The sequence below is a fragment of the Peromyscus californicus genome, unplaced genomic scaffold, assembly GCF_007827085.1.
Source record: "Peromyscus californicus insignis strain IS unplaced genomic scaffold, ASM782708v3 Scaffold_24__1_contigs__length_46423439, whole genome shotgun sequence".
NCBI classification, from domain to species: Eukaryota; Metazoa; Chordata; class Mammalia; order Rodentia; family Cricetidae; genus Peromyscus; species Peromyscus californicus.
In genome coordinates, this window is record NW_026294535.1 from 2,269,637 (window position 1) to 2,283,968 (window position 14,332).

At 46.7% G+C, this 14,332-nt stretch overlaps 1 protein-coding gene and 1 pseudogene across 3 annotated transcripts; one reads left to right on the forward strand and one right to left on the reverse strand.

The window, feature by feature from the left end:
* Window positions 1-1,486: 1,486 nt before the first annotated feature.
* Mterf2 (mitochondrial transcription termination factor 2) lies at window positions 1,487-9,582 on the reverse strand. Of its 3 annotated transcripts, XM_052752937.1 has the most exons (3): window positions 9,265-9,339; window positions 7,758-7,869; window positions 1,487-2,885 (listed from the first exon to the last, which is right to left on the reverse strand). In XM_052752937.1, exon 3 carries the CDS (start codon window positions 2,830-2,832, stop codon window positions 1,678-1,680), a length of 1,155 nt encoding a protein of 384 aa, XP_052608897.1. In that variant the 5' UTR covers window positions 2,833-2,885; window positions 7,758-7,869; window positions 9,265-9,339; the 3' UTR covers window positions 1,487-1,677. The 3 variants fall into 3 exon arrangements, with proteins under 3 accessions (XP_052608897.1, XP_052608895.1, XP_052608898.1); XM_052752935.1 differs by lacking the exon at window positions 7,758-7,869 and having other exon boundaries at window positions 9,265-9,582; XM_052752938.1 differs by lacking the exons at window positions 7,758-7,869; window positions 9,265-9,339 and adding an exon at window positions 5,119-6,210.
* Window positions 9,583-10,282: 700 nt separating this feature from the next.
* On the forward strand, window positions 10,283-11,156 carry LOC128119593 (40S ribosomal protein SA-like; annotated as a pseudogene).
* The last annotated feature ends 3,176 nt before the right edge of the window (window positions 11,157-14,332 follow it).

Here is a 14,332-nt window from a genome sequence, read left to right on the forward strand (position 1 = left end):
TACTAACCACCCCACAGTTGACAGGTAACTATAGAGGACCACATAGCCTGTAATGTATTCCAAACCTGCTGTGAGAGCAGGCGAGTGCTTGCACTACTGTTGATTGCCAGGACAATGCTCTAGAGGTTCCCCATCACACGTAGAAGGAACTCCAGCTCTTTAGATGGATCAGTGATGCTGTTCATTTTGCGCTACACTGAATGAAGCCTGTGCTGTCTCTCCCGCGTCTTTTCAAGTACACACTTGTGACTGAATCTGAGGTGAAGCATGCACTCTGGCACTAAGCTGCCTCTGGTCTTAACATTTTTCTTGGCAGTCCTGAGTGCTTTGGGTAAGTGCCGTAGCTTGAGTCTCACTGTGGAACAATAAGTAGTCTTAACTTCCTGAACACTTGTTGCTACTCAATATCCCAACTAAGGAACTGAACAGATTTAGATAGTGAGACAGACTTGCATTTGCTAAGAGAATGGACAAAGGATACTGGCCGCATTTTCATTATATTTCAGAAGCTGTACACACTGCATAGTCAACTGGGTGTGCATTACAACCAGTGAGTGTTACAGTTGTTACAAACTGTAGCGCTCAAAGTGAGCCAGTCTTGATTTGGGCAATGTTTATCTTGCAAGCACAAGATTTAGAAATGGAAGTGGGAACACTACAACTAAAAGTAGGGTCACCTGAAGTAGATTCTCAGGCTTTCTAGGAAGCTGTATTCAAGTGCCTGAACGAAGTTTGGATTGCAGTGTCCATACACCTCCCCCACAGTCTATTTGCATTCCTTCCTTGTGCTGTGCAGGGAAAGGTGGGGATCTTTTCTGTTCCTGAGGCTGACCAGAACTGAGATCTTAATACATCTGGCCTCTCATGAACCTCAGGTTCATAACGAATGTGTGCGTTCCTTAAGAGATTTCAAACTGGGCTGGAGAGATGGCTCAGAAGTTAAGAGCACTGGTTGTTCTTCCAGAGGTCCTGAGTTCAATTCCCAGCAACCACATGGTGGCTCACAACCATCTGTAATGATATCTGGTGCCCTCTTCTGGCCTGCAGGTGTACATGCAGACAGAACACTTTATACATAATAGATAAATAAATCTTAAAAAAAAAAAAAGAGATTTCAAACTGACCATAGAAGTAAGCTCTTAACTAATCCCTTTGGATGGGTGACACTTGTCAGAGACGCTCATTCCAAACACAAGGTGAAGTTAGTTCTCTCTAAAGGAATGTGTTGTTGGCCTCTTAGTGACTCAGGGCTGGTGGTGAGGAATTACACTTTGTAGCGGCTCTAGGAACAAAAATGTTCATGTACCCCCATCAACAGTGTGTACTCCAGGAAAGGCACAAAGCTACACAGAGAAACCCTGTCTCAAAAAACCAAAAAAGAAAAAAAAAAAAAAAAGAGTGTGTACTTGGCAATTCCTTCAAAACTATCCATGTGAACTATCACACTATATGATGTTTTGGAGTAATAGTTCAATGTCAAAGTTACTGATGTTATTTAAACACAATTTATATTTATTTTATATTTTAAAATACATTAAGAGTCAGAGGCCATCGATTATGAGGTGCTTGAACACCACTCAGAAGCTCAGTAGGTCCTGATACTCAGTAGTGCTTACAAGCTGAGTTGCTTAAGTCTTTGTGAATTGGTCACTTTGCCTGCTAGAAATAAGCTCCACATCACTCTTCCACACTTAATGATGCCACAGGGTTAAATAGTGGCCTTCCCTGCTTGGCTTGCATTTTGCTTAAGTTAGCCTCAAACTCCTTTTTTGTTCCATTTAGACTTGCTAGATGCCCATCCTTTATTCTGTAGCCTAAAGAGTTCAGCTTTCTTATCCTGTATTGGACTATCTGTGGTGTTAACTCAAGGACCATTGGTGACTCTCTTAGCTGAGCCATGGAGATTCCTTCCTTCAGCAGCGCCTGGATCCTCTCTTCTAGGACTGGGGCAGGGTAATACAGCAGCACGGGACAGTTCACAACCAACTGCCGCAGCTCATCATCTGTGCACTCAAAAGTAGTCTTAGTGAAGGAAATACTGTTCTGGATGCTTCCTGGCTGAAGCTGAAAAAGAAACCCTTTAAGTTTGGACAGAAGCTGAAGAACTTGAGAGTTTGTGAAACCTTGTCCTTGAAGACATTTTAGTATTTGGTCTACAGCTGTCGGAGGACTTAACACAGCAAATGGATTCTGGCTTAATAACTTCAGCAGCCACACTTTGGCGTTGGCCTGAGAGCCACCTAAGCTTAGGTAGCTCTCCTGGAGAACCCCTATCATTCGCTTGTTGTTCTCTACAGGATTATGGAAAATGCTAGAGGCGGTCGTCAGAAACCTGCTAATCACCACATTTTTGAGTCCCAGCTCTTGAAAGAATTGAACATTCAGCTTCTGGTTCTCCTGGTCCTTGACAGTAAAGAAAGGTTCTGGAAACTGCTCTATTAATTGGATTAGGTGGGCCTCATTTTTGCAGACCGTCTGCCAAAGTTTCCTTTTGGCATTAACAGCGGCAGGACTGCAGACAATCGCTTCTGGACAGCGTTCTAAAATACTGGCTATCACAGTTTTGTTGGCGCCTAGTTCTTTCAGAATATTTGCAATCTCTTCAACGTAGGTGTCATCCTCTAGAAGCACCCATGCTTTCAGTCTGCGGATCTTCCTGATGTCAACGGAACATGCCTGGAGCCTTTCCACTGTTCTCGTGTTTTCTTTGTTGGTCTGGCTGCCCGTTTCATAGCTGACACATGCTGAAGGTTTGATTTTTAGAGCTGGTTGCGGCTTTCTGAAAAGACACAGCCTGCAGAGCTGGTGTCCCGTCAGCAACCTCCACGACATGCTGTAGCGCTGGCTAATTCCCACATCCTAAACGGAGAATGTCCACACTGTGCCTGTAAGGAAGATGAAGACTTTAAAGGAACATTGACTTTTAGAACAGACACTTAGAAACCTGAGTTCTAAGCAGTAAGAAAAATTTAAGCTAGCAAGGAAAACTACCCCACTATAATAGACAGTAGTGATTGGAGCAGTACCTCACAGTTCACCCTCATACCCTTACCATCTCCATCTGTTAGGAGAGGCCACACTGTCTGAAGCAGTGCGGCTTCTGCCAGAGTAAGGGGCTGCAACACTCCACCTCCATCTTAGGGTCCTGGCTGGGCCCATGCAATAAGGCAACATAGAATGGTCAACAGGAGAGCATGCAAATTTATCCCATACAAGTTGTACATGTCACGGAAACCCATACAAGGAAGACAAGACCCAGAGCAGGGCAGGCTGCGCTGAAGTGGACAAACAGTAAGATTTGAGGAAGCAACTCCACTACCTGAGGAGCTTAAAAGCTGAGGTATTTCGGTAAGCCTCGGTCTAGTTATCTTTAAGAAGGGTGCTTTCCCTTAACAATTTCACCTGCTCTGGAACAGAAGAGTCAGGATGACCCAGCACCTATTTTCAAGTGGCTTTAATTCAAAATAGTTAGTCTATGTGCCATGGTATTAAGTATTAATATACCACCTCCTTCACCACTGTGTCTTGTTTCTGGCAACATGCACATGGCCTAGGGTTTGGTAAAATTTTAGTTTCTGGGAGTGTTGGTGTGTCAGCCAGTCCTTTGCAGCTTCCTGTGTGCGTAGATTTGACAGGGTCAATGCAAAGACAGCCATTTCCAATCGCTGCCACTACCAATGCCCTTGCCATACAGGCTGATGACCGCAGACCTGTCCTATCCAGACGATCACTCTGTAAAGACTGTTGACTGGTGGTGGTTGCTCACTGCTGGTGCCTATGGAGGCTAACGCTGTAGACATAGCGTGCTTTACTCACAGTTTAGTTTTCTTTAGATTATTCCTAATGTCGTAAGGCAAGATAAAGATATATTTTAAACAGCTTCTATGAGAGCTTTCAGTTTTAACAGAAAGAGGCGTAAGTGTGACGGAGCCCAGGCAGATCTGGGTTGGGGCCTCCTCCCTTCTCACTGTTGTTACTCTACAGGTTCAGGCCTCTCATCTAGACCACATGCTGGAGAAGGGGGGAGGTTCTGTAGCTGAACTGCCTGTGCCCAGCCCTGGCTTGAACTTACGGAGTGATCTTGAAGTTTGTTAGCTTCAGACTAAACAGTAATTCAAACATGCCTCATGGGAAACTTGTCCATGAGCATTAAAAACAGCAGTGCTCTGTAAATGAGAATATCACCACACCTTACAGGGCGCTGTCAGAGTCAAATGCACTGCAAGTACTCTGATACAGCCTGGCACCTAGTAAGTGTCTCATCCTAATAAATGGTGGTTATCGCCGGGAATTACAGGGAGCCAGAGTCTTGTGGTGAAACAACTTTAAACTGAATTTTGATGTGAATTTGGAGGGGTGGATCTGGAGAAGGAGTTAGGGTAAGGAGTCGGGTGAATATGACCAAAACACATTGTATATGTGCATGAGCTTCTCAAAGAATAAAACTTTACTTAAAAAAGGCTTTGACGAGATTGCTGTCCTTGCACTGTGAGACACATAAAAGATGCCATCTGTGCGGGCACCTTAGTTTTGGCCCTGCAGCCTCCAGAACAGATGAGATGAGTAAGAAGCCTGGACCATTGTGATGAACCAGTCTAAGCTGCTCTCTTGTAACAGCCCACATGCACTAAAGCAAAATGTTTTCTTCTGCTAAACAAATCCCAAAGCCTGAATTTAGATAGAAGTACCATTTACAAAGGGCAAATGAAGATGTTTAAGTAGGTCTGCTTCCAAAATAAAACTAATACACACTCACTGCAGAGTTGCTGAATTCTGAGGAATACAAGCAGGTGAAAACTTACAACCCCCCCATTTATAGGTAACTTAATACTTGGTTATTTTTGAGATAGGGTCTTGCTATATCACTCTGGATGTGTAGCCCAGGCTAGCCTCAAACTCATGGCACTCATGCCTCAGCCTCTTGAGTTGGAATTCCAGGCTTGGTGACAGCTGTTCATATTTTACTGGGTTCTTTTTCTTCTCTCACTTCCTTGTTATAATCTTTAAGTCTACAGAGCAAAGCTACACATGGGAATTCTGTCTATAACGCTGAGCAAACAGCCAAGGGTTCCTTGAGGGTTGGGGCAGATCTTGTGTAGCTTGCTGTGAGGGTCTCACCTTGCACAATGACAGAACATCAGCGCCCATTTCCATGCCAAGCCACTCCCACTGACTGAGAGGCATCTATGAGATGAGGCAAAGGATAGGCAGGCTGTGACCCAAGTTCTGCCTCCTGAAAGGTAGACTAGACGAGGAGGTAGTCATCGGGACAGTCAAGGCTGCCTATCTGCGGGGCAAACACGGTTAGCAGTGAAAGTGGAAAACCTGAACAATAAGTGTACATTACAACTTTTAAAGTCTTACTGTGGCATTAAAATGCAGGACAAGGCCGGGCGGTGGTGGCGCACGCCTTTAATCCCAGCACTTGGGAGGCAGAGGCAGGCGGATCTTTGTGAGTTCAAGGCCAGCCTGGGCTACAGAGTGAGTTCCAGGAAAGGGACAAAGCTACACAGAGAAACCCTGTCTCGAACCCCGCCCCCCCAAAAGCTATATTTACAATACTCTATACTCTGCTAACTGTGTGTAGCGTTATGTATACAAAAATCCCTAATTAAAAAAACAAAACTCCATTGCTAAAAAATGCTCTTGATCCTCTGAGCCTTTATTAATTGTAATCTTGGTGGCAGATGGCTTTGTCTCCCCTGATGGCTGTGGAGTGATCAGTGTTGATTGCTGAAGGTTGGGATGACTTGAAAATGTACTTTTCAAAAATGCATTTTGTAAACCAGGCGATGATGGTGCCCGCCTTTAATCCCAGCACTTGGGAGGCAGAGGCAGGCGGACCTCTGTGAGTTCGAGGACAGCCTGGTCTACAGAGTAAGTTCCGGGACAGCCAGGACTGTTTCATAGAGAAACCCTGTCTCGAAAAACAAAACAGCAACAAAAGTGTGTGGAGGCACCTGAGGGGGTCAGAGGACAACTCAGTGGAGTTGGATCTCTTTCCAGCTTTCCATGGATTCTGGGATTGAACTCCGGCATTAGGCTGGCTCAGCAAGTACCCTGACTTGCTCAGCCATCTTACCAGCCCCCGCCAAGTTCTTAAATAAGACAGCGACCTTGCTCAGCCTCGAGGAGGGAGGGGGCGGGGGTTGGTCCTGCCCCAACTTAGTATGCCACTTTGTTGACTCCCCAAGGGCGGCCTTACCCTCCTCCCTGAGGAGTGGATGGGGGTGGGATTGGGGGAGGTGGGGGAGTGGAAGTAGGGGAAGCAGGGGGAACTGGGACTGGTATGTAAAATGAAAAAGTTTTTTTTTAATAAAAAAAAAAGAACAAGACAATGAAGTCTGCTGCTTCAGTTGGCCTTCTCACAAAAGACTTCTTGGTAGCCTATAGTGCTGTTTGATAGCATTTTCCCCAAACTACTGTTTCAAACCCAGAGCCAGGCCTTTCGGACCGAGGGCTTTATCTAAGTCTCTGTGACTCCGAGTCCTTTGCTGCCTGTCATCGTCACGGGGAATGGACTCCACCTCAGGTAACCACTTCCTGTCATCCATAAGAACAACTCCACATCTGCTCAAGTTTTATCTAATGACTGAACAGTGCAGTCACATTTCTACCTCTCCTTCTACCACGCTCTGTACTTCCTTCCTTCACAAGCCCCAACCCCTCGAGAGAGGGTTGAATCTGCTTCCTCCAGCTCCAGTCATGTTGACATCTTGGCTCCTCCCACAAATGTTTTCAACAACAACTGGGGTAGTGAATCCTCTCCAGAAGATTTTCCATGAAGTCCACCCATATCCTAGGACTTAGTACCCTACAAAAAAACTAAAGAGAGGCCAGCGAGATGGCTGCAGGCAAAGGTGCTTGTCACCAAGGCTGCTGCTGTGACTCTAAACCCAGAGGCGAACATGGCGGAAAGAGACTGACTTCTGCAAGCCCTTCTCCAACATCACACATGCACCTTGGCACCCGCCTCCCCACCACCCCTAAATACTCTTTTCAACTCTCCCCACCCAACACATTATCTCCGGAGAGCAATAAAGAGAAACAGGCAAGTGTGGTCACTCACATTTACAGCTTCAGCTGCATCCCCTCGGTTTTCCACCCTTTCCTGCTCTTGTGCTGCTCCCCACTACCACGACTCCCCACAGGGGCCCCTTTGTTCCATCCTCCTAGCTGATTCCTGCTGGGCCGCCTCCTCCTCCTGTTCTGTTCACACAGCTCTCAATAAAGGCGACTGCCCTGTGATCAGAGCTGATGAGTAGTTTCAGTTCCTAGTTTCCTTGGCTTTTGTAGCTTTCGGCATCATTCGATCACTTGCTTCCAAGCTGCTCTCCTCTCCTAGTCCTCAGGACTCCTCACCCCTTATCTGTCCCCTCTACAGGCTCGTCTTTAGGCTTGGTAGTCTGAAATTCCAGTGCTAGGAAGGCTGAGGCATGAGTTTTAGGCCAGCCTGGTCTACCTTGAGTTTTCCAGGTTAGCGTAGGCTGCAAAGTAACTTGTCTCAAACAAACAAACAAAAAACCCAAAATATTTTACAATTAAAGAAATAAAGACCATGAATTTAAGAGAGGTAGGTGTGTGTGGTGTGGTGTGTGTGTGTGTGTGTGTGTGTGTATTTGGCAAGGGAGAAAGAAAAGGGAAGGGGACATGATGTAATTATATTTTAATTAAAATACAGTAAGAAAAAGAAAACGGACAGGTTTTCCCGTGAGGAGAAAAAGGAAGTAAGTAATTAAGTATCCTTTCCTCCTTACCTCACAGTCTCCCCAAGAGCCCGCCACTGTCTAGGGCAACAGTCAGTCCACTTGGGGCTTCTCCGTAGCTTCTCAGGGATGATTTGTCACTTCTTTGCAATATTCAGTGGCACTTTAGGACAGACAGTCATTTGTAGAAATGACTCTTTGGGCCTTGCTGTCACCTGAACGCCTGCCTCCCCCCAGTGCCTGGGGCTCTGTCTGTCCCCACTACATGGTCTTCAAAGGCTGTGGACTACTCACTGTACTTCTGTCAGCTAACCCCCAGAACAAGGTGTCACACTCTGAAGGAAACGTCTGACCTTTCAGAGGAAACCTCATGTGCCCTTTATAGGCTTTTGTACCACCACGGACTGCAACTCTACCTAGGATGGCTGTGACTGTTCATGTTTCTGCTTCAGGATCCCACAAGGGCAGACCCTTTGCATCACCATGATCTAATGAGTTAGTTCCCTGCCCTTCACTGGCTGGCAAAGAGAGGGGCAGGCACCTTCCTATGTGCTTTCGACTTTACAGTAGCATTTATCAGTTGTCCATTTATTTAACTAGTAGTTTTTTTTTGTTTTGCTTTGCTTTTTAAGCTCAGGCTGCCATCAGGGGTGCTAGAACTAGGTCTCCTGGTGAAACACTTCTTCATAGTTCTGTTGGGGTCACAGCCCATCTGAGAACTTGAGAGTTACAGACTTTCCAGAAAAACAAGGCCCACACCTTTTCCACTTCAGAAATGACTTTAGCAGGATCAGTGAGCAGCAAGTAGTAATTGTGTGGGCGGGGGAGGGAAGAGACTCAATGCTGTTGTTTATTTTCTGTGATGAGAAAAGAACATGGTCACAAAGCAATGAAATCAAATGAACAGAGCAAGGCAAGAAGAATGAAACCATGCAGAAGGCAAGTCGGGGTTACTTCTGCACAGTCGCACTGCCTTGGGATTGATTTCCAATTAGCTGTGACTTCAGGAAGTTACTTTACCTTTCTGTGCCGGCAGCATGGGCATCAAGAACAGGGGGATGCTACTTCTCCGTGAAAGTGCGTGTTAAACGAGTTAATATTACAAGTCATGAAGAACATTTAAAAAACCCTCACATTACTGCTCACTAGACCACAATCCACCTCAAAGAAGGCTGCCCATCTGATCATGGCAGTCCTACTCTTGGTCCTGGGTCCTTGTATAGAGACGCTCTTGGTAAAAAGGTCATGTAGCCTGCTCTCTACGGTTTCACGTTTCTTAAGCAATCTTAAGGTGTGATTTTTATACTTAAAACAGTCCACTCGATAACACCAATTAATTTCTGATCTAACAGTTGTAAGTGAATCCCAATTTTGCAAGCAAAGAACCATAAAGTTGGTCAGAGGAATAGCACCGCCAGGGCCTTTTAAATCCGGAGAAACTTTCTACCCATGGTGCTCCCCGTTGGAGTGTGGGGTCGTTCTCGGGGGGCAGCTGCTAACCCTGACCCCGTGAGCTGGCTTGGGCTCAGCCCGAGCTGCAGGAAAAGGGGTGGCTCACCTGTGGGCGGCAGTGCGAGCACAGCGGGGAGCCCTGGGTTCTGAGTTCCCACCCAGCTCCGCAGGCCTCTCCACCCTGGAAACAGATCCCAAGGGAAGGCGCAGGGCTTTGCCCTTGGCTGGTAACCAATCAGAGCTCGGGAAACTGACGAGCAGGAAGCCACGCCCCCACCCCAGCGGAGCCAATTAGACTACGGGATACAGGCCGCGTCGCTCTCCCGTGGGAATCGGCGTGTCACACAATAGGGCTACTGTTGGCCAGTGCCACCTGGCGCTTCCGTCCCAGCTAACCGGCGGTTCGATCGCTTTGCCCCTTAGAGAATGTCACTACTTGTTAAGAAAAAACAGTAATTCAGAAGCTGTTGCTTGTGGGCTGACTTCCTAAAAGCCGTTCTTCCCTTTTCCTCCTAGATGACTTTGCCCAAATACTGCAAAAATGCCCAGAGCTTTACATTTTAGTCATTCGTCATACTCAAACTCATAAAGCAAACAAAGCCAGAATCCTTCCATCCATCCAACCAACATTTATGGCCTGCCGCAGCAGCGTCAAGCATGTGGACGGGGAAACAGGAAATAATTCACATTAACAACGTATTAATCACAATTAGAGCCACCTTGTGTTGTCTGCAGTGGGAGCTTCCCAGGCTGGTGACCCTCCTCATCCCATTTCTAAGGACCTCACACACAGGGCTGGGATATACTGAGGCTACCCCCTCCCCACCCCTCTTGTGGAGCCAAAGCCTGTGGCTACGGATTATGTCCCCAAGACCAGTGCTTGACCCAGTTAAGAACTCAGGAAATGTTAATCAAATCTGATTGTAGCCTTGTGGTTTATGCTCAGTGGGCTTTAGAGGAATCAACAGCTTGCCCTCGAGTTTTATGGTAGCAGAGTCCTGACTTGTCAAGATCAATTCTGTTCTGTAGGATACTCTGGAATTAACTGAGCAGCCATTACACAGATGGGTAGGGTATCTAACCCTTCTTGGTACACCAACACTCTATTCGTGGATTTATTACACACTTATTTTTTACAAGAGTTTGGGATCCATGGTTAAGATGTGCTATTCTCATTGGGAATACGAAATTACAGTAATACATAGACAGGAATAGTCATCACATCTGTAATCCTAGCATTCAAGAGATGGAAGAGATTGAGAACCCTGCTGATGTCAGCGTCATCTCCTCCAGGAACACCAGGCAGTGAGTTGTGCTGAAGTTTGCTGCCGCCACTGGAGCCACTCCGATTGCTGGCCGCTTCACCCCTGGGACCTTCACTAACCAGATCCAAGCAGCCTTCAGGGAGCCGTGGCTTCTAGTGGTGACTGATCCCAGAGCTGACCACCAGCCCCTCACAGAGGCGTCTTATGTCAACCTGCCCACCATTGCGCTGTGTAACACAGACTCTCCTCTGCGCTACGTGGACATTGCCTTCCCATTCAACAATAAGGGAGCACACTCAGTGGGTCTGATGTGGTGGATGCTGGCCCGGGAAGTACTCCGCATGCCTGGCACTATCTCCCGTGAGCACCCATGGGAAGTTATGCCTGATCTTTACTTCTACAGAGACCCAGAGGAGATTGAGAAGGAGGAACAGGCCGCTGCTGAGAAGGCTGTGACCAAGGAGGAATTCCAGGGTGAATGGACTGCACCAGCTCCTGAGTTCACTGCTGCTCAGCCAGAGGTGGCAGACTGGTCCGAGGGTGAGCAGGTGCCCTCTGTACCCATCCAGCAGTTCCCTACTGAAGACTGGAGTGCCCAGCCAGCCACTGAGGACTGGTCCGCAGCTCCTACAGCGCAGGCCACCGAGTGGGTTGGAGCCACCACTGAGTGGTCCTGAGCTCCTCTGCAGACACCTGAGCAAAGGGGAAAAAGGTGGAAGGAAATAAAGTTCCTACAAGCTGAAAAAAAAAAAAAAAGAGATGGAAGAGGGAGTGTAACATGAATTCTAAATGGTCTTTTAAAAAAATATGGAGCCAGATATTGGGGTAAATGCTGAAATATCAGAGACAAAGGAATAAGCCACCTCTTACCTCTAGGACTCCTCAGCCTGAAAAGCCTCAGCCGATAGGCCTCTAGCCGAATGAGCGAGCTTCCTCAGCCGAAAAGGCTTCAGCAGAAAAAAACGTCTAGCTAAAAGGGATGCTTCTGCTGAAAAGCCTTTAGTTGCTGTCTCCTCACGCCTTATATACCTTTCTCCATCCAGCCATCTTAGTGCTGGGATTAAAGGCATGTGAGTCCCAAGTACTCGGATTAAAAGTGTGTGCCACCACCGCCTGGCTCTGTTTCTCTCCTATACTAAGTCAATCTCACATAATCCAGGGTGGCTTTGAACTCACAGAGATCCAGACTGATCTCTGCCTCCCAAGTCCTTGGATTAAAGGTGTGTGCCACCACTGCCTGACCTCTACGTCTAATCGAGTGGCTTGTTCTGTTCTCTGATCTTCAGGTAAATTTACAATATATCACCACAAGGGAGGATTGGTGTGGGTTCAAGGACAGCCTGGGCTACACAGTAATTTCCAGGCCAACTTGGGTTACAGTATAAGATCCTGTCTTAAAAAACTAAACCCAAACCACCACCACCACCACCACCACCACCACCACCACCACCAACAACAACAACAACAACAACAACAACAACAACAAAAACAAACAAACCACAAACAAAAATGAAAATGAAGTTACAGGTTGTAAAGTCAAGACTTGGAATTGCATGATATTGCAGTCACTGTTGGAGGGGGTGGGGTGGGAGGTGGGGGTGGGGGTGGGGAGGTGGGTAGAACTGAGCGCCAGAGCAGGGGAAGCTTCTACCACCGCTCCACACAGCTACTGGAGGAGCATGACCCCACACACCATAATCAAAAGTAGACACTACCTCAACTGCGCCAACTTAATCAAATGAATGCTACAGACTTTGCCATCATGGCACAGTGCATTTCTAGGGCCTGACACTCAGAAAAAGCCTTAGGAGGAACAACGTGATGAGACTACTACTCTGCATATTTTCTATAAGGAATTTACAAAAATGAGAATTCTGAGGTCTCTATTATATAAGAAATGCATTCAAATTATAATGGTTACAGTGGTTTGAATGAGGATGGCCCCCACAGGCTCACTGTTTGAATACTCAGGTCCCAGTTGGTAGAACTGGGAAGGATAAAGAGGTGTGGCCTTGGAGGAGGTGTGGCAGGCACTGGGGCAGGCTTGGAGGCTTCCAAAGACTTTTGCCATTCCCAGTGCTCTTTCTGGATCTTGTCGTTGTGGACCAAGATGTGAGCTCTCAGCTGCTCTTTTGCTCTGCTATCATGGACGCTAATCCTTTGAACCCATACGCCACGTTAAATGCTTTCCTTTATTAACTAACTGCATTGGTCATGGTGTTTTATCACAGCAGCAGCAAAGTGACTAGGTAATGGTTATTGCTCTTGTACATGTAAAATTCACTAATTTAAGGAAATGAGAAAAAAACGTAAGGAAACTGTAAGTTAATTCAAAAGTTTGGTTCCTTCAATTCAGTCTTCCACTGTGTGTAGTCATAAGCATTCAAGGACTCAGGAACTGCCTCTTTCCTCTGCTCACTAGGCCACTTGTGTTCGTCAGCATGCCTTTTCCTTTCTTAATAATCTGTCTATACCCAACTTAACAGGTACGACTCTCTCTCCTCCTGTCACTGCCAGGGTTTTCACCTAACCTTACTGTGCTTCCTCTTAAACACTAATAAAATTGTTCTGAACCTAAAAGAATAATTCAGGAAGCCAAATATATAAAATAAATTTATTACTATTATTGGATTTCATTTTGTTTTGTTTTTTCTTATTAAGAGGTTTTCTATTCATTTCACATATCAACTATGGATTCCCCTGTCCTCCCTCCTCCCACCCCCCAGCTTTCCCCTCAACCCACCCCCCATTCCCACCTCCTCCAAGGCAAGGTCACCCCTGGGGAGTCAGCAGAGCCTGATACATTCAGTTGAGGCAGGTCCAAGCCCCTCCTCCCTGCACCAAGGCTGAGCAAATTGTCTCAGCATAGGCACTAGGTTCCAAAAAGCCAGCTCATGCACTAAGGACAGGTCCCGGTCTCACTGCCTGGGGGCCCCCTAAACAGTTCAAGCTAAACAACTATCTCACTTATCCAGAGGGCCCGGTCCAGTTCCATGGGGGCTCCTCAGCTATTGGTCCACAGTTCATGTGTTTCCACTAGTTTGGCTATTTGTTCCTGTGCTTTTTTCAACCATGGTCTCAATATCTCTTGTTCATATAATCCCTCCCCTCTCTCGCTGATTGGACTCCTGGAGCTCCACCTGGGACTTGGCCGTGGATCTCTGCATCTGCTTCCATCAGTCACTGGATGAGAGTTCTACCATGACAGCTAGTGTGTTCGGCCATCCGATCACCAGAGTAGGTCAGTTCAGGCACCCTCTCGACCATTGCCAGTAGTCTATAGTGGAGTCATCTCTGTGTATTCCTGGGGACCTCCCTAGCACTCTGCTTCTCCCTATTCCCATGGTGTCTTCATTATCATGGTATCTCTTTCCTTGTTCTCCCACTCTGCTCCTGATCCAGCTAGGACCTCCTGGTCCCCTAAGCTCTCTTTCCCCCGACCCTTGCCCTCCATTACCCCCCAACCCCAGTTTGCTCATGTAGATCTCATCCATTTCTCCATCGCTGGGCAATCCCTGTGTCTTTCTTAGGGTCCTCTTTACTAGGTAGCCTCCCTGGAGTTGTGAGTTGCAGTCTGGTTATCCTTTGCTTTACATCTAGTATCCACTTATGAGTGAGTACATACCATGTTTGTCTTTCTGAGTCTGGGTTACCTCACTCAGGATATTTTCTAGTTCCATCCACTTGCCTGCAAACCTCATGATGTCATTGTTTTTCTCTGCTGAGTAGTACTCCATTGTGTATATGTACCACATTTTCTTTATCCATTCTTCAGTTGAAGGGCATCTAGGTTGTTTCCAGGTTCTGGCTATTACAAATAATGCTGCTATGAACATAGTTGAGCATGTGTCCTTGTGGTATGATTGAGCATTCCTTGGGTATATGCCCAAGAGTGGTAGAGCTGGGTCT

Bases quoted from the DNA above. Each gene is read 5' to 3' on its own strand.
- Mterf2 (XM_052752935.1), bottom strand. From the start codon at position 2,832: ATGTCGTGGAGGTTGCTGACGGGACACCAGCTCTGCAGGCTGTGTCTT.